This window comes from Sturnira hondurensis, unplaced genomic scaffold, assembly GCF_014824575.4.
Source record: "Sturnira hondurensis isolate 20B ecotype Veracruz unplaced genomic scaffold, ASM1482457v3 Scaffold0004136, whole genome shotgun sequence".
Taxonomy (NCBI): Eukaryota; Metazoa; Chordata; class Mammalia; order Chiroptera; family Phyllostomidae; genus Sturnira; species Sturnira hondurensis.
Genome location: NW_028076767.1, coordinates 53,783,089 through 53,808,320, shown reverse-complemented (window position 1 = coordinate 53,808,320; position 25,232 = coordinate 53,783,089). Strand labels below are relative to the sequence as shown.

At 39.3% G+C, this 25,232-nt stretch overlaps 1 protein-coding gene across 3 annotated transcripts in view; it reads right to left on the bottom strand.

Moving 5' to 3' along the window:
* The window catches only part of PLA2R1 (phospholipase A2 receptor 1), a 107,713-nt gene that overhangs the window by 9,005 nt on the left and 73,476 nt on the right, over nucleotides 1-25,232 (bottom strand). For all 3 annotated transcript variants that reach the window (XM_037044609.1, XM_037044608.1, XM_037044607.1), the window contains 10 exons: nucleotides 23,023-23,155; nucleotides 22,238-22,273; nucleotides 21,424-21,581; nucleotides 14,433-14,497; nucleotides 14,065-14,168; nucleotides 11,738-11,877; nucleotides 6,291-6,408; nucleotides 5,511-5,641; nucleotides 5,008-5,155; nucleotides 1,205-1,443 (listed from right to left, as the gene is read on the bottom strand). In XM_037044609.1, coding sequence (XP_036900504.1) covers nucleotides 1,205-1,443; nucleotides 5,008-5,155; nucleotides 5,511-5,641; nucleotides 6,291-6,408; nucleotides 11,738-11,877; nucleotides 14,065-14,168; nucleotides 14,433-14,497; nucleotides 21,424-21,581; nucleotides 22,238-22,273; nucleotides 23,023-23,155 — 1,272 coding nt within the window. The remainder of the gene's footprint in view (nucleotides 1-1,204; nucleotides 1,444-5,007; nucleotides 5,156-5,510; nucleotides 5,642-6,290; nucleotides 6,409-11,737; nucleotides 11,878-14,064; nucleotides 14,169-14,432; nucleotides 14,498-21,423; nucleotides 21,582-22,237; nucleotides 22,274-23,022; nucleotides 23,156-25,232) is intronic.

Here is a 25,232-nt window from a genome sequence, read left to right as displayed (position 1 = left end):
ATTGAATGTAGAAGAGTGCTAAAGAAAACTCGGCTAAAAATTTTATACTCGTAGCATGGGGGAAATCTTTCCAAATCTGATAGAAAATCCAGTGGCCATACAGCAAAAATAGACTATGTAAGTTAAAATGTTCTGTAATACCAAAACACAATAAATCACCACAAAATACCATCTTTTTTACCATTTCCACTGGCAAGGATTAAAATTTTGACTTACTCATTGTTGGCAAGGATGTGAAAAAAACAGGTGTTATCACACACTATTGCTGGTGTGTAAAATAGTGCTAACTTTTGGAGGGCAATGGCTCTCCTCATGAAAATTTAAAAGGTACTTAGGGGAATTCATCCTATTTGCACAAGGATATTTGTTGTGCATTGTTTATAATTGTGAAAACTGGGAAAAACCCAAATGACCATTCCTAGAATTGTTGAATAAATTGTGGTATATCCTTATACGTGTTCAATTTTTAGGTGCTGACATTGAAAGCTGTACAAAGTACATTAAATAAAAAAGCAAGTTTAAAGAGAGCATGTATAGTAAGTTTTCATCTGTATTTAGAAAACAATACTCATCCATTCCATCTATATACAGTGCCTATAGAGAGAATTCCTACATGACACACTGGAAACTTTACAGTGGCTGACACTGGGGACCAGCACAAGAGATCAGGATGGAATTGACAGATCTCTCACCACTTTGAGTGTGTAATATGTTTATTAAAGAGAAAACTAAATCAAAATATCTTTCTCTCCAAACCACATTTTTGGAGGAGAAAAATAACCTATCTGTTACATGTCAGGGGGTATGGAGTTAATGGCCAAATTTCTAGGCAGGAAGAATGATTCACTTTTTGGGGGGATTTATTAAATGCAACAAATTGCCCACATGTAGGTGCTGGGGGTTAGCACGTGTTCCAGTGTATGAGGATGTATTCCAAAATTCCTTGGAAATTTTCATAGACCCTTTGAAGGGCATTATTTTCCAGATATTAAACAAGTGCATAGTTACTCTTAAAAGGTGTACACCTTTATTTTGTGGTCATAGGCTTCTCATATAGTTGGGCAGTATTTACTGTATAAACCAATGACTTAATGCTACCTTCACTGGGAGATGTTTTCTGTGGTAATTTCAGTGGCTACATTACTGAGAAAGTAGATGAAACTCGAGCAGGCAAGGGTTGTCCAAGGGATTTTAGGGCACCTACATCTTCAGTGAACAGTCCGATCCAGTGGGCATGTCCCAGCCGGTTGAGGATGACAGTGAGGAAGGACTGGTGATACACATCTGCAATGCTGGCCAGTTCTGCTCCGTGCACCAGACAGGTTTTCAGTGCTGTATACCAAGTCATATTCGCACTAACTATTTTGTAAGTTCTGTTTCCATACTGTAAGGTATTGGAGATTGCATACATGTCAGATGTATTTACACCAGGTCCAGAAGTGTCTAGAGCAAGAACACAACAAAAATCATTTATAGCATCTGGATGTGAGAGGGTGAGGCAAAGCTTAGCGTGGAAACCCATCACAGTGATCCACGCTGTTGTTGACATTAGCATTTTTCTTTCCAAAATTGACTACTTCAAAATAAGGACACTTCCTGAAAGCATAGCTGATGCTAAAGAATGAAAACATATAGGAAATTTTGTGAATGAGTTTCTTTTTAAAATACAAACATAGCGTATATTAATCGTTTAGAAGGTTACCCATTTTGGCCATCCTTTGTCAAACCGACCCCTTTTTGGTGGAATTCATGGGGTCTCCCTAGGCAGGTTTCTCCTGCTGTCTCCACTCCAGCCCAACGAACGCTGCTCTGGCAGAACTCAGCACTCACTGAGAGCATGTCGACACATGTCACACAGTCACTTACTGCACTGCAAACATAATTTACAACTGTGTATTCTCAAATGTAACACTTCATTAAACATTTGAGACTGTATGACAGTTACTATCATATTTAATATTTACATATATAGATTCTATTAAAAAGTTTAAAATATAATGAGTAGAAATACACTGTTCTTATAAATAGTTACTGTTAAAGCCATAGGTCAGAGCTGAGATTTATAAATTAAAACACAAAGTTTTCTCACATGTGATCATTGGTGCTTTCTTGTTCACAAGCAGTTGTGATCACGTAAAAAGCAATTCTGTATTTTACATACAGATGTTTCCTCTTTAATATATGTCCTTGTCTGTTTGTTCTGTATTATATTATGTGCTTGGATAGGCTAGATTTTGAAAAGTTAAAATACAAAAACAAGGTAAGTGTTTCTTTTTGTGTGTGTGTTTATTTTTATTTTTATTTTTGTTCAAGTACAGTTTTCTGTCTTACTCCCATTCCCGCCCTGCCCAAGCCCTCCCCATCTCCCTCCCATTTCCACCCCCCTTGTTATTGTCCATGTGTCCCTTATACTTGTTCCTGCAGACCCTTCCCCTTTGCCCCTGAAATTCCCTCCCCTCTCCCTTCTGGTCACTGTCAGCCTGTTCTCTATTTCAGTGTCTTTGGTTATATATTTTGCTTGTTTGTTTGTTTTGTTGATTAGGTTCCTGTTAAAAGTGAGATCATAAAGTAACTGTTTCTTAAGTGTTTGATCAAAGTGGCTGGAATTTATTTCTATATACTTATTTTATTACATTTAGGCTTGAAAAGGAGCATAGTGAGATGTGGATACTCAGAAGACCTGTGGCTCAGTTCTAGTCCTGATGTTGAAGGGCTAAGAAACCTTGGGAATTGGTTAACCCCTCAAAACTTCACATTCACGGTCTCTAAGATTAGTAAGGCCTGCCCTGTCTGCATAGCTCAGTCGGTTGGAGTGCTGTCTTGATACCAAGGTTGTGGTTCTCTCCTGGGTCAGGGCACGTACAAGAATCAACCAATGACAGCATAGATAGGTGAAACAACAAAATGATATTTCTCTCTCTCCCAAATAAATAAATACATAAAAAAGAAAGATTACTAAAGCTTTCCTTAAAGGTATGTGGGTAGAATTCAATGAGATATTTACACAGGGCACTTACTATAGTACCTGGAATATAGTAGGCCCTCAATAAATTTTGCTTCTTGCTCCCCTCTCTTGTTTTTCTTGTCACACTCTCCCCCCAAAAATGATAAACTGGGAATTTGACTTTTATCTGAAAATGTTACCTCAATACATGTCGTACATGTTGCAAAACCAAAGTGAAATTCTTTATTTACCAAGTAAATTGTGATGGACCACACTTTTATCACTTATTTTTGCTAGACGTCTGTTTGCCAACGTACCTAAAAAGTGTAAGGTTATTTACATAAAACTGATATAATACCAAGTAGCTATTTAAAAGTGTTAACCATTAATACAATTAAAGTAACTAAAATTCTTTGTATATGTTACCCAAATACCAATTTAACTGTTTTCCCCACTAAATTATATATCTGTATTTTCACATTTCTGAATTTCTCCTTATGTAGTTGATTTAATCAACTTTCAAAAAATAAGAGACTTTGAGCAACATGATTTTGTCACTTATTTCTGTGAAAAAAAAAAAAAGATCCACTGGAAACCAAGTTCCAAATTGGGGGTATTGATTTCACCCTTGTCTCTTTTTATTCAGTCATTTTATTTTCTAACACAGATTAGAGACTTTAGGCTATAAGTCGAATATAAACGAGTTTATATGGCACATAAAGAAGAGGAGCAAAATTTGCGTTATCATCGTAGCCTACTATAGGAATTTATGTAGTTAAATAATATGGCTTGAAACTAACAATAAAAAGAATTATCCTTTGTTAAACATATACTGGAAACTTGCTAAGCACTGTACATACAGAAAGCCTATGAGATATTTCATTTTATAGATGCAGAAATCAATGTTCAGAGAAGAAACCTGACTGACAGTTTATTTACAGAGGTGCGGTGGGAAGCCAGGAGTGGTATGAACTCCAGTGCCTGCTATTCTATGCTGCTTCCAAAACAACACCAAAGAAAGAAAATGGTGGGGAGTACATTCCAAGAAGAGATCAACATCAAAGTTGTGGGATAGAATAATTGTCTTTAACTGAGAGACCTTGAGTACGTTACTTATTTTTTCTAATCTTCAAGTTCCTCATTTATAAAATTGGAAGACTTTTACCTACTGTTTAGATTTGTCATGAGGATTTTATGGCATACTGCTTATAAAGCGAAGGCACAGTGCCAGGTGTATCATAAGTTTGCAAGGACATAGTATATTGATATATTTCTTTCCCTACAAAACTCTGCTCTTCTCGTAATACTCTTGATGTAACTGACCTGGTATTTTCTTTCAGTTCCCAAGCACTATTGTGATTAAGTGACACCTGTGAACTAGGAAACAGGGCTCCCCCCTGAACTGTTTTTCTGAAGGTGGGTTGATACTTAGTATCGTTAAAGGCAACACAGTATGCAAGAGGAAGAGCTATAACTCATGTTACAAGTAAGCACATACTCTAGGTTGCCCAGAGTTCTACACAGCTCCAGACATAAGCTATAGCCTTCTAGGGTGGCATGGTACAGGGAAGCCTAGCACTCAGGAAAAGCATGAGATAGGAGTGATTGCTGTTTTATTACTCAAGATCACTTATGGTGCATTCGCACTGTTCATCGACCCCATTGGCGACTTGTAACAGTATGGCTTTGGGACTTCACATCAGAAGTCATCAGGGGTTCTCATCATCATATCTGGAAACATTCTGCATGCCATATTTGGCCTCAGAGGCGATTTTTAAGGTTCCAGGAAAGGAGTCAGTATTGACTTGGTTTACTTCCTTAGAACTTTCCCAGCATTTCGCAATGCCTTTTTATTGCCTGAACAGACACACAATTCCAGAGCAATTATGACAGGGCATGACCCTGGGGCAGTGGAAATTAAATGACTACATGTATAAAGCTCAAAGAATCGGTGCCTGGCACTGTCAGCAATGGGACTGCCAGTTACACAGCATGTAAAACAAACATGAAGAGAAGGGTGGGCCATGGAAATGGAAGGAATAAGAAAAGCAAGTATTTCTTACCCTGCATTTTCTCACAAACATATCCATAACCTTCTTTTCCACAGTCTTCAAAATACCATTTTCCAGTAAAATGAAAATTAGGATTATTTGACAGCAAAGCACAGAGAGGAATGTGCTTTTGAACTTTGGCGGAGTTATGACTGGGGATCTTTAAAAGAATACATTTAAAAATATATATATAACATATAACATTATTATAACATTGATATTTTTATTAAGGACATCATTTTTAAAACTTCAAACACTATTATTCTTCTGTTTGCATTTAATAAACCTGTTCACAAATCACTTCATAACCTAAAACATAAATAATTCTTGTGAATAAAGTAATTACATTTATGGAACACATGAAAATTATATAAAACTGTATTGTTAAAATTAATATTAATAACCAACTAATGAAATGTATGTCTATAAAATATAGGAGGTATAAAAAACATTAGTAAACAAATCTTGAATAGAATCTCTTGCCAATTTCTAAAAAAATAAATCTTAAAACTTACATTTATTGTCTCAGATGGAGACCAGTTGGAATAAACCACAGGCTTTCCATTTAGCCATTTCTCATAATCATCACTTTGTAACCCTATCCACACATTAGTGGTCTGGCCAAAAAGATTCATTGTAATGAAAGCTGAAAAGTAAGAATACATCATAAAATCCAATACTACGTAAACCATTTGGTTAATCAGCCAATTCTGTTTATAGCTACTATTTTATTTAAATGACAGCAAGACTTAATTATAAATCAATTGTCGGAATTACTTTGTTCTTATGAAGGTAATGCAGTCTCTCTCACTTTTGTTTCAGTTTAAATTGACAGAAACTGGCTGACGAAGCCTGGGATTTCATCATGTCATTAACAAAACAATTTCCAGTGTTCATTCAATGCCTTTCTTAATGAAAGAGGATTTATTTGCTATGTTTAAACTAAAGTATATAACTGCCTAAATACCTAATGAAAGTGTGTAGGCGAATCTAAAGGGTCTAAGCGAGTATGTCATGCAATTGTAATAGACTTTGCCTCAGGTTATTTTAGCCACTTTGAAATACAGATCACCAATAGGTCCTTATTCTTTCCACTACTACTGGTGAAAGAGACAAAAGTCTCCAGAAGTCAACAGTTTATAAGCTATGCAGCACACTAACTTTTGTGGATGTCATGATATAAGCCTTACAGAAAACTCAGGAAAACATTGATTTGGAAATGTTAGAATCTGGGGAGAATACTTAATACTTGAATAAAAATGGTTTTTTTTTTTTCCTGACTGAACATGGAATACCTTGTTCCACCTCATTTTCAATGGTGGCCAGTGTCCCCCCTTCTTCAACACAGAAATCTCGAGCAGACGTCCAGTTCTTCCAGCCACTTGGGTCTTTGTGGATTTTCACCAAAAGGCACTAAAAATAATAAAAAATGTACTTCCACGTTTTTATAGTGAAGTAAAAATTTCCCAAAGCACTGAGGATACGCCTTGAAAACTCTGTACTTTTCTTGCTCAGAAATGACTCATTTTTTTTCTCGGAGCTGCTCCAAAGGGGAACGTAAAACGAGGTGAACGGCTTTCAGGGTGAGTGCGTGTCTAGCCTGCACCGCGTCAGGCAGGAACGGAAGTAAGGCAGGAACAGATGCACTTTGTCACGCGAAGTGTCAGAGCAAGGTCTTCTGTTCAAAGAAAAACAATATTCCTTCTAAAAAGGAGGCAGCCTGATTGTAGTTTATAGTGGCAGGTTCAGTCCAAATTGGGCTAATACCAGCTGAGTTCGGTTTCAATTGCAAATACACTTCTTCAGTTGCAGTGAGAGAGAAATACTAGGGAGTCAAAACCAGGTGTTTTTTACATTTCACACCAGGTGTTTAAAATCCCTAAGAGCTTGGAATCAGCCTTGGGGTCAGCAAACCCACGAGGAGGAGCCAGAAAAGAAAACATGAGCCCAGTGGGAATAGAAGCTGGGGCAGAATCAAGGAGACCTAGGAAGAAGACACAAGGGGAGGTGGCCAATGTTGCCAAACGGAACACGAAAAATGGCTGTGGGATTGGGCAGTGAGAGTGATTGTGACTCACGAGACAGTCCTGTCCATGGCACAGCAGGGGTTACTCATTATGGGAAAAGAAATGGAACAATAACGACTAGGCAGGACAGGCACCCAAAGCTCAGTTAGATTTCAACATGTTAATAAGGCCAGATGGAGTCAGGGGAAGAGAGAGAGAGAGAGAGAGAGAGAGGGAAAAAGGCTATAGCAGATCAGGCAAAGTTCCAGAGATGCCAGGAGAGACTTAATGCAAAGGGTACTCTGTAAGGATATTCTCCCATCGACAAGCATAAGTAACACTGGTCATTAATAGGTCAGATCTCAAGATCATGCCCATCCTCCTCTAAAATGACATCCTTCCTTAATTTCTAAATTTGTGCCCTGTCTCTTCCCCCCTTCATAATTTCCTTCCGTTCCTGCCTGACACATAATTTCCTTAAAAAGCATAGAGACTAAGTGTTGTTCTTCTTTGATCATAGCAAAGAAGGTCACCAGTAAATATTTATAGAATGAAATAAACCCAACAAACTCTGTAAGCTGTCAAATAACATCAGATATTCTAGATTTAGTCCAGTGGTTCTCAAATGGGGTCATTTTGCCCCTCAGGGGTATTTTGATAATATCTGGAGACATTATTGGTATCATATCTTGAGGTGGGGGGATTGCTATTGGCATCTAGTGAGTAGAGACCAGGAAGGCTGCTAAACATTCTATAATACCCAGGTCAGTCCCCCAAAACAAAGAATTTCCCACCCCCCAAATGTCAATAGTGTGTAGATAATTGTTTTCAGAACTCAGTTCTGATGATGTCACTCTTTAGTTTAAAACCTTCGGTGATTTTCCACTGTTCTTAGTACAAAAACCAGAAACCCTGATCTAGCCTGAGGTTGAGTTACCAACTTAGAGAGGAACTGCATTTTCAATTCTAGTTCCCTTTACCTTGTTTGCCTCACAAAGAAACAGACCTGGCTGCGAAAGATTTCAACTTTACAACAACTGTCCTTTTATCTTTATTTTTCCTCTTCACTCCCATTACAAATTCTGAAGAGTGGCAGATACTAATTATTAGGAAGTCTTATCATTTAATGTGAATTCACCTCGTGTTCAGATAGTCACACTAATGAACCATTCATAAATACCAATGAACCTCACTGGTTCCGTTAGCTCAATAAATCTCTCCAGAAAACACACACACACACACACACACACACACACACAGGTTCCCCTCTTCTTCCACCCCTGTCCTCAACATTTGCCTCAGCCAAAATTTACCAGCTTGACTGTGACACTGAAACTTCCCGTTACAGGACTTCACTATTTCTAAAAATATAACATATTTACTAACACACTTCAAAACGGTGTCATTAATAATTAAAGCAAGCAGCAAAATGAAGTGCAACATCCTTAATTTTAAACTGTTTATTTACTTACTAATTTGCAAACTGTGATCAAGTTTAATGCATCTCTGATTACGATTGTGAATTGAGGATATCCTCCTGCATTCCAAACGAGTTTCGAATATAAAATTCTTTTCTTTCTTTTCAAAGTCAGTTCCAGCTTAAAATATGAAATTAGAATTTGTGATCTACCCCCAGACTCGGTCCTTCCCCGGGGTTCTTACCCACACGGAGTGGCACAGTCCATGCAGCCATCACACAGGCCTGACACCAGGGTGTCAACCTTGCTCTCCTACTCCATCACCCCTCCGGCCCTGCCGTTTGGAAATCCCATTTCTCAGGGGCCCCCACTATTACCACTGCCCCCATTCTCGGTCACCATCATCTTAGCTCAAGCTACTAGTAATTTCTTGCCTGGACTACTGCGTAGCTTCCTAACTGCTCTTACCTTTCTCACTTGCCCTCTTCCACTCTATTGGCACTGCAGCTTGAGTGATTCTTCTCAAAAAAGGCAGTCCTGATATGCGCCTCTTTAGTTAAAACTCTCCAGGGGTTTCTTATGGCCCTTGGCATAAAAGCCAGAAAATCTAAGATGCTTGAATCCCTGCCTACTACTTTCATCTCAACCCTCACATTCTAGATCTGTATGCTTCCTTTAGTTTCCTAACTATGTCCTATTCCCTCTTACCAGTGGACCTCAGCACATGCTGTTCCCCTACTTTTACTGCTCCTTGCCTTTCTGACCACCTCAGTCAGGCCCTCCTGTTATACATTTTGTAGAACTTTGTGACACTTCTTCATCATATGGGTCACAATTTTAAATTACACAATATTTTCCTGATTGATCCACTAATGTTTGTTCCCCCTCAAATCTATAAGCTTCAAAAGAGAAGGGATTGTGTATATTTTTCCTCACCATTGACTTACTAATATTCAACATAGATGAATGAATGAATAAAATGCTGCTAATTTGAATACTTCTTTTAAAAAGAAGAGTGTTTTTTAAGATGTGTGCATGAAATAAGACACTTGCTAATGCTAAACTAGATGGTGCAAAACAGCTATTAGCACTTAAGTCAGGTCCTGTATTAAAAATGTGTGAGTAGAAGTACAAAAGTTAATCTAACACACACACACACACACACACACTTAGAATTTCTTCCCCCTACAGCCCTGCTGTGACAAGTATGTGCCCAGGGTAATCCCTAGTCAAGCCTCTTTTACACCCTCAAACATGAAGGAAATTGTCTATAAACATTAGAAAAGATGCTTAACTTCTGGTATCTCAGTTTTAAAACTCTACAAGGTCGACAATCAGTTAACCACCTGAATCTTTTCTCTTAGAAATAACAATAAAAATTAGTACTAGGAAGCTGACAAACGAGAAACAAAGTTCAATAAGACATAATATTGGAACTCATTGAGAACTGTGAAGTGAGTAAAGTATGTCATTGCTATCTCCCAATTTTCCTTTGGTAGCTTTTTAAAATTATTATTAAACAGGGGAATCATCCCCAATGGCGCCTCCACTCCTCTCAGCTATCAATCAACTTTTTTAAAAAGACTTTATTTATTTATCTTTAGAGGGGAAGGGAAGGAGAGAGAAGGAGAGAAATATCAATGTATGGTTGCCTCTCGTGAGTCCCCTGCTGGGAAATGGCCTGCAACCCAGGCATGTGCCCTGACTGGGAATCGAACCACGATCGTGTGGTTCACAGGCCTGCGCTCAATCCACTGAGCTACACCAGCCAGGGCAACTTTTCTAATAATCTGATAAAGTCACTTATAGGTGACAGACGAGTCAATCTCAGAAATATTTCTCTTTAACAAAATAAAGGGAAGTGTTAAGGTCAATGAGCAAGACTCTTGCGGTAGGATTTTAGCCATCTATATACATGTTCTGTCTTCAAAAGAAAGGAAACTCAACTCATGCTGCAACATGGAGGAATCTGGAGGGAATAGTGCTGAGTGAAATGTGCCAGTTGACAAAGGAAAAACACTGTGCTGATCCCACTTATTTGTGAATCTGAAGTAGTCAAACTAGTAGGCACGGAAAGTAGAATGGTAGTTGCCAGGCACCTGGGGGAGGGCAAACAAAGGGCTGATGTTTAATATGCTTAGGGTTTTAGTTTTACAAGATGAAAATGGCAGATTCATTGCACAACATTGTGAATATACTTTACCCAACTGTACTATGCACTTAAAAATGAAGATGGGAAATTCTATATTACATGAATTTTACCCCAATTAAAAAACTCAGAGGCCCTGGCTGGCGTAGCTCAGTGGATTGAGCATGGGCCTGCGAACCATACAGTCGCGGTTCGAATCCCAGTCAGGGCACATGCCTGGGTTGCAGGCCAGTTCCCAGTAGGGGACTCACAAGAGGCAACCATACATTGATACTTCTCTCCTTCTCTCCTTCCCTTCCCCTCTAAAGATAAATAAATAAAATATTTAAAAAAAAACAACAAAAAAACCTCAGTGCCAAATATGTTGTGGTGCTCAATAAATACATCTAATGTCCAAATGGTTCCATTTCACAAATTAACAATGAGAGGAAGATCACAAAGGACAGAATCCCCTGCCAGTACAACTGAACATACAAATTAAAAATTGGCTCTTGACGATCAAACAGCAAATATTTATAATTTGGGATGCATTTTAATTACTTTCCCTTAAGGCCTTATTTTATTATACAACATAAGGAGTGGAGGGGAAGGCTCAGCCTTAATTGGAGGCCGTGCCAGAAATAATAAATCTGGTTTACAATATCCACACTATCAATTTAAAAAAATCAGTTCTGCATGGAAACACCCATTTTACGAGGCTCAAGATGACATTGAGCTACGTTATTAGTTGGTCAATTCACAAGGCAGGCAGAGTTCTATGAAGGGAAGTGTCCAGGCAGAGAAGACACAGAAGAACCTGATGGAGTCTGAGTGCTCTGGCGTGGACAACTCATTGGGGAGCAGGGCAGAGATACACAGGCACACCTGCACACACGTGCACACACACACAGGCATCACACAGGCACACAGCACAATGAGTAGCTGAATACACGCAAGTTGAATACACAGATGAAAGGTGGTGTCAGGGCTGTTTCTCAAAAACACTTCTTCTTCCAAGACGATTGGCCCTAAATCAAAAACTTCTCAAATCTGTTGAATGTTGTGACAAAAATTTCCGGGTCCAAAGGACAAATCATGGTTTTTCAAAGACACATCTACTTTTTGATTACTTTCTACAATTAACATCTACAAAAGAGAAACAAAGGCAGCATTTTTGTGAAGAAGTTTACCTTATACTTAAAATATAGCCATCCTTTAGGACATGCTCCATGCTGTTTTGGTGTATCTTTCTCTTTCTCTATGATCCAAAGCTTTTTTCGCTTACAGATGCCAGGCATAGGAACTGAACACTCTTCACTAGACCATAGTCCTGGAGGGGGCGGGCAGGGGGGGCAGGGAGGAAATGGGTTAGAAATGAATGGAAACAATGATGATTCTTTGTAGACATTGTCTATTGACCATTATTTTTATGACTCCACGGTTTGTCATAACTTGTTTTTTTAAATATAGGAATTGAACTAAATTTAACTATGAAATGTAGAGTTCTCCAGTGACAAAAGCTAACTGGGCAAGGCGCCAAGTCAGTCATTCTAATTCAATAATGTAAATGGGGGAAAAATCTAAACAATCACTGCAGTTGAAACCAGAAGAAGTGGTTAAAGTTCTAAGGGTATTTAACTTGGTTAAGAAAAGAGTATTTTGTAAAGTAATTGTTTTAAAGTATTCAACTTTAATTTAGGGAGAGAAAAGAGAGAGAATCTTCCTTTCTTTTCTTTTTTTAAATATTTTATTTATTTATTTTTAGAGGGGGAGGGAAGGAGAGAAATATCAATGTATGGTTGCCTCTCATGAGTCCCCTGCTGGGAACTAGCCTGCAACCCAGGCATGTGCCCTGCTGGGAATCGAACCGCGATTGTGTGGTTCGCAGGCCCGCGCTCAATCCACTGAGCTACACCAGCCAGGGGGAGAATCTTCCTTTCTTAAAGAGAGATTTCTTAAGCCAGGCTGTGAAAGACAAATACCACATGATCTCACCTTTAACTGGGACCTAATCAACTAAACAAATAAGCAAGCAAAATATAACCAGAGACATTGAAATTGGGAACAAGCTGACAGTTACCAGAAGGGAGAGGGGAAGGTGTAATGGGGAAAAGGGATGAAGGGTTTACAGGAACAACCATAAAGGACACACGGACAACAACAAGGAGGAGGCGGAAACAGGGGAGGGAGGTGGGGAAGGTCGGGGTGGTGGTGGGGAAAGGCGGAAAACTGTACTTGAAAATCAATAAAAATCAAAAGTATTTAATAAAAAGATAAATAAATAGATTACTTAAATCTATCTTCCTCTCTAAAAGAGAGAAAAGATTCTAAAACAAGATGATCATTTATATTTTATAATTCCCTCAAAAATATAATAATTTAGAAAAATAAACCCACGAACTTTTAAGAAAGGAGCTCTTCTTAACACTGATCCTTAAACAAAACAGGTACATATAGACATGCCCTCAGGAAAATATATCCCAAAGCCTTCAGCGTCCTGGAAAATGTCTCCGAATTTAGAGGAGCTATATTTTCAGAGAAGATTATAGACTGTATTTCATTAGCATTCAAGTTATAATTCCAGAACAGGGCCTGGATGCATGTAGATTGCAAGGGCAGATTCAGTTTTCTAGGATGAGAGAGATGCGCCCAAAGGAGGTTGGTTGGCATTTGAAGGAGGGGGGCTGGATGGCTATTTTCAATGCAGATTAGTTGCTCTTCTTCCAGAATCGCAAAACAGCCTTTTTGTAGGCTGTTGTGACACCTGCTGGCAGAAGCGAGCTGAGTAGCCACATGGTTTTTCTTTTCCTGACTTTGTGAGAAACACGTGCATCAAGGATGCTTTCCATGTATATTCTGCTCCCAACTTGGGACACAGGTTTGTTACGAATCTGTTAGAGTTGAGAACATCATTACCTTTTACTGGATAGAAAGATTGGGGTGGATATGAGTAGGCAATCAACCCAAAGAACAACGGACTGATGAGTAGGATTTTGAAAAACAGTCTTCAACGTACATGTACTTCTCACCCCCCCTGCAAACAGTTGGTGTTCTAAGGTAAGCAGCAATTAATGACAGGTATTTTTTAAAAGATTACTGAATTCAATATAATTTTTTCTTAAATGGGAAATTGGAAGTAAATTTCTCAGAGGTTAAAATTCTGGCAGATTATAAACTGGATACGAGGAAGAGATAAAAATGGGCTCATAAATTTCATAGAGAATAGTATTTGGCAGACATATTTCTCACCAGTTTCGATGGACCCATTTGTGATGTTGTTTTAGTTTATGAGGGAGTACTTATCTGAATGTAAATTAATTTCAAAAACATGAATTCATGGAATAAGCTGTACAAATGGCCATTCATAAGCCTTATGATGGATGAAGTCGAACACATTTATTAAAAAAAAATAACCAAACAAAACTTTCTCACTTGTCAATGCAATGAAAGGAGATTTCAAGGCTCCTGAGTGTTATTAATTTGTACTATAAACCCCAAAATGGATGAATAAAATAACCTGTTATGGATGAAATGAAGCCACATTTCCGGCTTTGATTTCTCATAGACCCTTCTTTTCCTTTGTCCCAGTTCTGGTATATGACGGGGGCTCCATCTCTCCAGCTATAGGAAAATTAAAAATTATAATGTCTCCTTCTGCATGCTCGATCTTCAACAGTGTTCTTGGAAGACTGCAGTATGGATTGAAGGCATAATATTTTATTAAATAGAATAATATTCATGCCTTGGGTGAGGAAAATGAAAATTTATAAGCTAAAGATAACGTTTGAAGGCTACTCAACAAATTGATTGCTAAGATCTAGTACAATCATTCTGCAAATAAAACCTGTCAAACAAAATTAAATGCTAATTAATCTAGGTTCATACCGAAATTCACCATTGGCTTTTTCTTCCTGAAGTCCCATCCACCAGTTGACACCGTACTTTGATAGCTATTTAAAAAGAAAGAAAAGTGTCAGCGTTTATTCTACCTGTTTTCCGTTTTCATTATTAAGATTAATGGGCTTACTGTTAATAGCTTTCTATTCTTCAGTATTTTACCCAATTATCTAAAGATGAGTACACTAAGGCCTTAGCATCTTGAGAAAACTAGAAACTTCATTATTCTAAAATATTCCCTCTTCATTATGAAGGAAAATTAGAATCAAATACTGAAAATAATTTTAATTTCATACAACATGCACTATCTTCCTTACAATTTTTCCTTTGTATTTAAAAGTACATTTCTCTTATAAGAGGGATTTGAAAAGGAGCATTGTAAAGTAAAATACTGTGTGGATTTCTTTTTTTGACTGAGAACTTAGTGACTTATCTTCTCAGTGATTTATAAAAGCTCATTGCATATGTCACTCTATTTGGAAAACAATTCAAGGCACAAAGGCATCAATAGTAGAAAGCTTTTGAATTTTACGGATTAGTCTGGTAAGCTTTTAAACTGCGTGTGAGGGCGTTAGTACCCGCCCGCTCTAATCAAATATTAACACGCAAAACAGGACAAAAGAACATGACAGACCTTCCAGTGTTTGACAACTAAAAAATCAACCTTTGTATTTTTATTGCTTTTTCACTGTTATTTATCACACCGATCTCAGTGTAATGAAGTATAAAGTCCAAGCACGTGCATGTGTGTATGTATGTGCACACAAGCACCTAGAACGCGAGTAATACTGGACTTAGGGCCCCGGAAACTGAAATTCCTTCTTCGCCTATAAAAAAAGGAAGAAGCAGTAAGGATTCCCTAAGACCTTTAAATTAATACACTTTGGTGTTTGTGTGCTGTGTGGGTAAAATGTAACCCAATATTTTTTATGCTAAAACATTCTCAAGGCATTATATATTTAAATTTGCACTTCCGTGTCTTCTGTAAAGACTTGAGAATGCATTTTAAGATATAGAGATACAATTTTTTCCATATGATTTTCAGGTCATTATAAAACAAAACCTCACAGCTCTCTAACATTCTAATTTGTAAACAGGTACTTTTACTCCTTAAACAGTATGGCTGTCTGCCATGTCAGCAATTCGAGAACAATGCAAGATGGAGCAACTATAATTTTGTATCCCAGAGGTGTTGTTTCATGGACGTGTTCTTACGCGCTGAGTTTTGATTCCCATTGTCGGGCTTCGGAATGGGTCCACTGAGACTGGTTGTGAACTCGGTGGGAGAACCACAACAATCTCATTCAATCTGAAGAGGTCTCACGTGCAACAGCAGTGGAAATCATGGCCTGATTGCTCACTGCCCCAATTAAGGGCCTTTAAAGAGAAATTATAACTACTGCATCTTAAGTGGCATATTTATAACCATGGCATTACAGCATGGGGATCACCCACAAGGCACTATCATAACCGGGAGTGATGTGGGACGGACTTTCATGGCGCGAGCTAGAAGGTACCCACAGTGGAAAATTTGATGCAAAAAAGTGGATGTTTTAAATTTTAGCAGAGGCATAAAACCACAACAATAGAAGACATTAATATTCTTGGTATAAAAGAATATTAAAAATGTGAGAGGGCCATGGATTTCATAATATCAATTATGTTTTTTCAAATAGCCATTCTAGATAGCATCATATGGGAAAAACAATGACCAAAAAGAAATAAAACATGGCAATGGACAGTGTATTAAATCTCTAAATGATATAGGAACAATGACCTGTCGTCTCTTAAAATGTTTCCATCAAAATAGCAGAACCGAGTTATTTAAAGGTTTAGAATACCAGCTTGTAGAAAATGACTAATAACTTTGATAAATTTTTGTCAGAAACATTAAAAATTAAATTTTAAAACAGTAAATTGAAATTTCATAATGCAAATATTGCATAGCACAGCATAAAAATGTTAGCAGACAAATTGGCATTTCATGTCACACAACTCCTAGAGCTCGCATCTCTTTACCAATTTAGACATTGATCTGATAAATACGATGTCTCAAAAAGCAGGCACTCACAAGTTCACTCTCTTCCTGCCTTGTGGTCTTTCATATTTGAAGAGAAAATATTGACTCATCATTTTTCCAACTAATTGTTATTCTTGGTTTTTGTATTTCCAAGTTACTACTCTCCACAGAGGAGCTATAGAACACATATGTAATAAGAAAACATTTAATTCTCTATTCTGATTCTTCCTATACTTGTAGGATGGGCTTGTGACAAAGTGAGTTGTACGACCTCTACATGTTTAGCTCCTCACTCTGGAGTAAAATAACTCCTGGACTGATTCATTCCAGTAGACCATCTTTACATGTGGAATTCTTACTTATGAAATGTAAGTGGTCGCCACACATACCACCACTACCACCAACAAAAGTGCCAAATGCAGCCACAGATTACGCACAAATTGCTTCAGAAATCTACAGCTTTCTTTTCTTCTGAATCACTACCTTTTCCCCTTTCCCCTTTTTTAGTCTCCACACCCCATACCATCACACTAATTTTATTCTGTAGCACAGTGCCAGGTTAGATCCGTCAGCTGCTCACCGGCAATACTGACAGGGCATTCATTCTGTATCTACATGGCCACAGGCCGGGCAATAACTTTTGTTGTATAAGAGACCTCACAAGGTTTGTCTGGTTTGAGATCACAACTATATCTAGTTTTCAGCTAGATCATGGCACTGACTCTGACTTCTCAAACTGCTAAACCCATGAGTCTTATTATTCCATGTATGGGAGGCATTAACTTTGCCATCCCTGCTGGATTCCCAACCACCAAATGCTGGGAGCATGCAGTGAGAGAAAGCTGGAGAAAGAACACCTGCAGGTGTTTGCAGGAGACCTAAACTCTGTTGGAATGATCAGAGAAGCCCTTTGTTGTTCATGTCTGAGACACAGCTGGTGCCATCTTCTGGGGAGGGTTTTTTTTTTTTAGGTTTTATTTATCTATTTGTTAGAGGGGAAGGGAAGGAGAAAGAGATGGAGAGAAACATCCATCTTGCCTCTTGTGTGCTCCTGGACTGGGGATGAAACATGAAACCCAGGCCTGTGCTGGGGGCGGGGAGTAATCGAACTGTTGACCTTTTGCTTTGCAGGACAATGCCCAACCAACTGAGCCTCAGAGTTAGAGAGGGTTTGGCACTAGACTTTTAGTGTAATGGAGACATTGTGTTCTCATATACTCCCTGTGCTGCTGTTTTGCTGCTAGCGGAGGTTTTTTCTTTTGATGTTGTTGTTTTTAATATATTTTATTGATTATGCCATTATAGTTGCCCTATTTCCCCCCCCCGCTTCATTACCCTCCACCCTGCACACCCCTCCCCCACCATTCGCCCATTTAGTTTATGACCACATGTCTCGAGTTCTTTAGATTCTATATTTCCCCTGCTATTCTTGCCCTCCCCCCTGTCTATTTTCTACCTACCGTCTATGCTACTTATTCTCTGTTCCTTCTCCCCCCTTCTCCTCCTCCCACTCCCCTGATGCTAACTGTCCATGTAATCTCCATTTCTATGGTTTTGCTCCTGATCTAGCTGTCCTCTTAGGTTGCTTTTGTTTTAGGTGTGGTTGTTAGTAACTGTGAGTTTGCTGTCCTTTCACTGCACATACTTTTTATCTTCTTTTTCTTAGATAAGTCCCTTTAATGGTTCATATTATAAGGGCTTGGTGATGATGAACTCCTTGAATATGACCTTCTCTGAGAAGCACTTTATCTGCCCTTCCATTCTAAATGAAAGCTCTTCTGGATAGAGCAATCTTGGCTGTAGGTCTTAGGATTTCATGACTTGGAATACTTCTTTCCAGCCCCTTCTTGCCTGGAAGTTCTCTTTTGAGAAATCAGCTGACAGTCTGGTGGGAACTCCTTTGTAGGTGACCGCCCCTCATCTCTTGCTGCTTCTAGGATTCTCTCCTTCATTTTATTCTTGGCTAATGTAATTATGATGTGTTTTGGTGTGTTCCTCCTTGGGTCCACCTTCTTTGGGACTCTCTGAGCTTCCTGGACTTCCTGGAAGTCTATTTCCTTTGCCAGATTGGGGAAGTTCTCCTTTATTATTTATTCAAATAAGTTTTCCACTTGTGGCTGTTTCTCTTCCCCTTCTGGTACCCCTATAATTAGGATGTTGGAACGTTTAAAGATGTCCTGGAGGTTCCTAAGCCTCTCCTCAGTTTTTTGAATTCTTGTTTCTTCCTTCTTTTCTGTTTGGTTGTTTCTTTCTTCCTTCTGGTCCACTCCCTTGATTTGAGTCCCAGTTTCCTTTCCATCTCTATTGGTTTCCTGTGCATTTCCCTTCATGTCAATTAGTTTAGCCTTCATTTGTTCCTCTAATTTGTGACTAAAACCAACCAGTTCTGTGAGCATCTTGATCACCAGTGTTTTGCACCAGTGCATCTGATAGGTTGGCTATCTCTTGGTTGCTTAGAATGACTGGCTCTGGGACTTTGAGCTGTTCTTGAGCCATAATGTCTTGGTCACTTCGCACCTGTTACATATGAGGGGCGGAGCCTTAGTTGTTCACCAGGGTGAGGCAACCCAGTTGCTGGGTTGTGATGTTGTATGTGGGGGTGGGGTCAGGGAGGGGCAATGGCATTTGTTTTGCTCTCTCTCAGATTTTGGCCCCCTCTGCTGCTTCCCGCAAGCAAACCTGGCCCCCTGGTGCTGGCTCCTGGGTGTGTGGGCCTGTGCACCCTCCAGGACACTCTGAGTCTCTCCAACAAACTCTCTGTGAGCCTGGGAGCCTCTCCCGGCACCTCAACCCTGAACGTTTTTCCAATAGTGCTTTTAGGCTTTGATTCCTGTCACTGGGGCCCTAGCCCGCGAGGTCTGTCTCACTGCTTGCTCCTTTGCCTGATTTATCTGTGCGCAAATGTGTGACCGCGGTCAGGCAGCCACCTATCGCTCCCACTGGGTCTGCCAGTTGCCACCCCATGCCTGGGATCTGCCTGTGCTCCTGGGTCAGTCCAGCCACTTTTTCCTTCCCGATCCTGGTCCACCAGCCGCTGACTCTGCCCCTCTTACTGGTCTGGATGAATAGTTTGTTGTTGTAGGACTTCCATACAGTTAAATTTCCTGTGTTTTGGTTGCATTTTTGTTACTAAAACTTCGTTGTCTTTAAACTTGGTTGTGTGAGGAGGCACAGTGTTTCCACCTATGCCTCCATCTTGGCTGGAAGTATGGTGTTGTTTTTTTAAATGATGACTTAAGTCAGATGGCCTGGGTTCACCTCCAAATTCTACCACTTGGCAGCTATGTAATCAACCCTGTTGCTTCACCTCTTTGGAGTCTTAGCTTCCTCATCTTTAAAATGTATCAATGTATCAATAACACTTCCTACAGAGAGTTCCTGGAAAGATTAAATGCTATGAAACGTTAGCATTTAGCACAGCGCTCGACATCATTATGATAAACATTGGTCAAATATCAGCTCTTTCTTTGAGATAGGCACTCTGCCAAGTTGTTGGGACAATTTTGAGCCTTGTTATTGCCATCTGGGTGAGGAGTCTGCTGTCTAGCTAAAGAAATACACATATTTTCTGACCTCATTAAATGTAATTTGTTGATACTTAACACTACAGTTTGTGTATTTCTGTGGGAGCAGAGGGTGATAAAGCGGCACACGAACCAACCAAGGGTGGGGGGCACCTGGTCCTGTGGCTGTCTGCCACTACGTCCCTGTGGGACTGCGGGGCTGACAGCTGGCCCTGTTTCTTGGCTTTCCCCTCAACACTCAGCGGCCGTCCTGACCTGCCTGTACCTCGCGGGCTAGGTGGGCATCCGCAGGATCCCAGAAGTGGGAAAGCCCCAGGAGCTGTGAAGAAAGCATTTCTCTTACAAGGGAAGAATGCGTTAATACCGAGCTTCATTTTAAGCCAATTTACAAACATGAAAAGGTGATAGAATGAGAAAAGATTTCTGGAGATCAAGAAATAATGCTAAATTATGGAAAAAGAAAAAGAAGGCTTTGTCTTACTTTCAAGGACTTTGCAGGGGAAATTGGGAGTGAGGTTTTCCACCCTGAGTGCCCCTGGTAATTTGTATCATTTCCTTTTAACTTAGAACATCCCATTATTTCCAGCTTTTTAATAAAGAGATTATATCTCATTTTCGTGTCGTTGACATTTTTATATCCTTGGCAAATACCCCAGTGCATGACACATACCTAATGCTCAGTAAATACTTCATAAAGAAGTAAACTGAAAATGTTCTCTAACCCCTGGAGGTCTTTCATTATTTAACAGGTTCCACCTGGTTATTTCTAATTAGCGTAACACCTCAAAAGAGTAAGTCTAGTCTTTTTCTACCTTAAGTCGAAATGGAAAATCTCCTTAACATCTTCTATGTATGGAGTCTTTATAAACAAAAATTTGTACTCTCGTAAGTAAAAATTGAAACTTTAAAGCAGCCGCAATCGCCCCCCCGCCTCCCCCCCCCCAGATACTCTTTGTCCCTCCCATGCGCTCTCCTTTCCTCTGGGCCCTTCATCTACTCGCCTTTTTCTAAAACATTGTGTGATTCTGTTTACTTGTCTTCATTATGGTATTTCTTCCCACACTGGACTATAATTTCAAAGAGGCCAGGAGTTTTGGTCTCTGTAATCACTCTCTGATAGAGCCCCAGACTCTAGAAGGATAGACTCTGAATAAATATGTGGGATGTTCAAGTGGACCTCATGAAAGCAATAAAACTCTACCTGCTCACCACTGTCACTAGTAAAGCATGAAAGTGAAATGACTGACCAATGTAGTAAACCTGTGTTTCCATGATTTTCTCTTAATCTCTATATCAGAAGAAGAAAAAATTATGAAATATGTGTGGCTTTTAATGAAACTGAAATAAATGTCTGAAGTCAAATAAGAACAAATCCCCCAAGGACAGCAGAAGGAGCTAAGCTCTACATTACTCATGGTTACTTGTACTGAAGTACCGTTCTTATTTTGCTGCGGATGAATTCTTGCTCATGGGCAGAATGAATTGTAAGAAGATCACCGTGCAGCCAGCCACAGACAAACTCAAAGGCGGGCCATTCGGAGGCATGTGTATGAAAAAGGTACTCTGCATTCTGATAAAAGAGCCAAGGTGCATCTGAAAGAAAAATAAACAATGCAAGTGATATAAAAACTATTGACCAATATAATGCAGACTTACATAGGATATGCTATGGTGCACCCCAAATTTGTAATTTGGTCACTCAGCATTAAACATGTGTGTGTTTGTGTAAATAAGTACATTTAAACACGCTTATTTTCCTTGGTCTGTCTCATGTAAGAAACCTTCATTTGTGCCCCAGCTGGTGGAGCTCAGTGGATTGAGTGCGGGCCTGCAAACCAGAGGATCGCCGATTCAATTCCCAGTCAGGGTGCATGCCTGGGTTGTGGGCCAGGTCCCCAGTAGGGGGTGTGTGAGAGGGAACCACACACTGATATTTCTCTCCCTCCCTTCCCCTCTCTCAGAAAATAAATAAATAATAATAATAAAAAAGAAAATTTCATTGGTATTCAAAGTTCTGGGATAGATGTATATTTTAAAATTATGTGTTGTGAAAACAGAGTTAAGCTATGATATTGGTCTTTAATCATATTTAATGAAAATGATTAAATGATTAATTATTGATTCATTAATTTGAACAAATTGGTTCTAGATTAACATAAGGGAAGCGACTCGATGGGAGGGCTGTAATAGAGTAATGGTGTATAATAGCACCTAATTAGAAGTTCAAGAACTGGAAGGACGGTTCTTACCGTACTGGTACCAGGGTGGAATCTTGGGTCTCACATCTGCAAAGTGAGAACAAACCACCCTGAGTAACCTTTCTCCACAGATATGCTGTCTCTGAATTGCTTCAGATCTAAACACAATATTTTGTACTTCACCATTTAAAAATCAGGTTCTGTGTGAGATTTGGAATATGGTTAGTTCTCCTACTTGAGGAGGAGGCTTAAGAGAGGACTCTGATTAAAGAAGGAGGCCCCGGCTGGTGTAGCTCAGTGGATTGAGTACCGGCTTGCAAACCACATGATTGAGGTTTGATTCCCAGTCAGGGTACATGCCTGGGTTGCAGGCCAGTTCCCAGCAGGGAACTCATGAGAGGCAATCATACATTTATATTTCTCTCCTTCTCCTCTAAAGATAAATAAATACAATTTTTTAAAAAGGAAGGATGTGGGGTCTACTATTTGCCTCACTCTGTGAGGTGCTTTCACAGGCTCATTTGATAAGTAACTTTGTTTGCTTGTGAGGTCACCATGGCATTTCTTCCAGACTGGACTCACTGAAGTACAACACAACATAGCCAGTTATCCTCATTTCCCATAACTAACTTAGCATACTGTGCTAATGTCCCCTTTGTTCATCCCCTCACAATATACATTCCTTGCTAAAATGGTGCAGTTGGTTCATCATGAAGGTTGTGGTACTGTTATCCAAGGTGCTTGCATTTTAGATCCCTGTACCTCTTCACTTGGGAAAATGCTGTATAAATTAGTAGAAAGCAAATATATAGTAAAGTTCTTATTAATAGTTTTACCTCTTGGAATTTTGCATATCCATTCACGTTTGGCACCACAGTGCAAGGGCAGCAATGTCTTATTTGCTTTATAAATGGCACAATTTCTTGTATCATCTCCAAAATATGTATTGTCTAAAAATGAAGAGACAACCTGCAGCAGATGAAGTTCATTATTCCTTAATGACGATTCCCTCGCAAAAATATCAGAAGATCAAAAAAGACAGCCTTGTAAATAAACCATGATTGACTTCAGAGGAAGCTTCAGAAATGTCTGGATATGATTCCAGTTAAAGGTTGTTCCCCGTTTGTGAAGTACAAGCTTATCAAATTTTAGCATTTTTTTCTGAAAGATGCTTTTTTCTTTAGAAAGAGGCATGCTACTCCTTTCTCCGGAAAAACAAAGCAGATGCGTGCTTCCTTCTGGACTTGCACTGTTTCCTCAGTGGTGGGCAGGCTGGCCCGGGGGTCCTGGGCAGACTTCTTAAGAGGCTCAGGAGCCTGTCCGACTTGGGTCTCATATGTGAGGTATTGTTTTTTGCCATGTATAATGTGTACTTTTTTGCTCACAGTTTTGAGGGAAAATAAGGATACACAGTACACATGGGTAGTACTTATTTCGTGTCTGTATAAATGTTTTTAATACTTTTATTTATGCTTTTGTATTAAAAGTATAACTTAAGAAAGCAATAACGATATTTGTATGCAAAATAATACCCTGGAATACAATAATCAGTTTTGTTTCTAAATAAAAATAAATAAATAATTGAATTAAATAAGTAAAATGAAAGATTTCTTTCCTGAGCATTTCGGCCGAAAACAAGGGTGAGCAATTTACATGACAAAGAGCGGTAGGTTCTTTTGTACAGACACTAAGCGTTTAGATTCTAATTGCTAAATTCTAACTCACCACTAGCTTTAATCAGGAAACTATCCAACACTTGCCATGAATTATCACACAACAGGGGTATTAAGTAAAGATTCAACTTTTTCAGTGATTTGATGATTACCTGATAGAAGAGTAGATGGACCACAGAAGAAATGTGGTTAAGAATTTGGAAAAAAGAGGATGTTTTGAAATCACCTCCACTCCTCTTCAGACATGTACACTGTCATGCAACAATCCCTCTAACTTAAATAAATGTAAATTACGACTCGGAGAGCAGCATGGGTTTGAATATTCAATTTATCCAGTGGGTAAGGAACTCAGCACACTGCTTCACGGGTTTATCGCCTTTATTGTGAACCAAAATGCCTATTCCTCGCCTATTACTACTAAGTTTGTTTTACTAAAATGAAATAGAGCGTCCTCAACCCCTATGTACACGTGCCACTTTTAAGTGCGGTATTGATGTTGACCACCCAACTACGCCACGTGCGGGGGTCGACCCTGTTATACCCCTTCTGCTTTCTGGGCCTCTGTTTCTTCACCAGCAAAATAGACGGGTGGGGCCAGCTGATCTTTAAGATCTCTTCCCACTCTCTGGTTCTGATGCCCTTTTCAAAGAAGCAGTACATGGGTGGAAGACTTTTTTTTTTTTTAATAGCATGTCCTTGTTATTTTCTTCTCATTGTAAGCATATAGCTTTTCCACAAATCTCTCCCTTGACACAGATTTGAACGCTGTGTTGCAGGCCTTGAGATCCCATTTCCATTGATCTTTACTACTCCACAAATATCAGTCTAGCTACTGATATTTGACAACTAGGAGACATTGTAATGTTGTGGCTTTGGCGGCAGACCGCCTGTGTACCAAATCGTGGCTCTCCTAGATATTATTTTAGGCAAATTAACGAATCACTTTAATCCTCACTGCACTGAATCATGGTAAGGAAGGAAAGAGACGAGGCAGCAGTGCCCTCAGCTGAGAACTGAGGGCAGAATTGGACCTCTGTGAATGGGCTGCATTACATGCTCCCTGCAGGCTGTTTCTAGCGGCCTTGTTTCACAGGTGTAGCTGAGGAACTTGCTTCTGCCTGTGCCCTCAGATGGACCCCATTCAATCTGGGATACTGCTTCTGTTGTTTCCCCCTATCCTTGTTAGGAAAATGTGAGAATTCCTCATTGCAGCTGAAAAAATAAGTGATCGAGAGTCCCCTCTTTCCTTCACAGAGGTTTTTTACAAGTATGAGGCTTAAGGAAAGCAAGCCTTTCTTTTTTCCTTCCAAACAACTTGCTCTGGCTGAGAAGGAGGAGATGGTTTTAAGACTGGGATTACTGTCCTTTCAGAG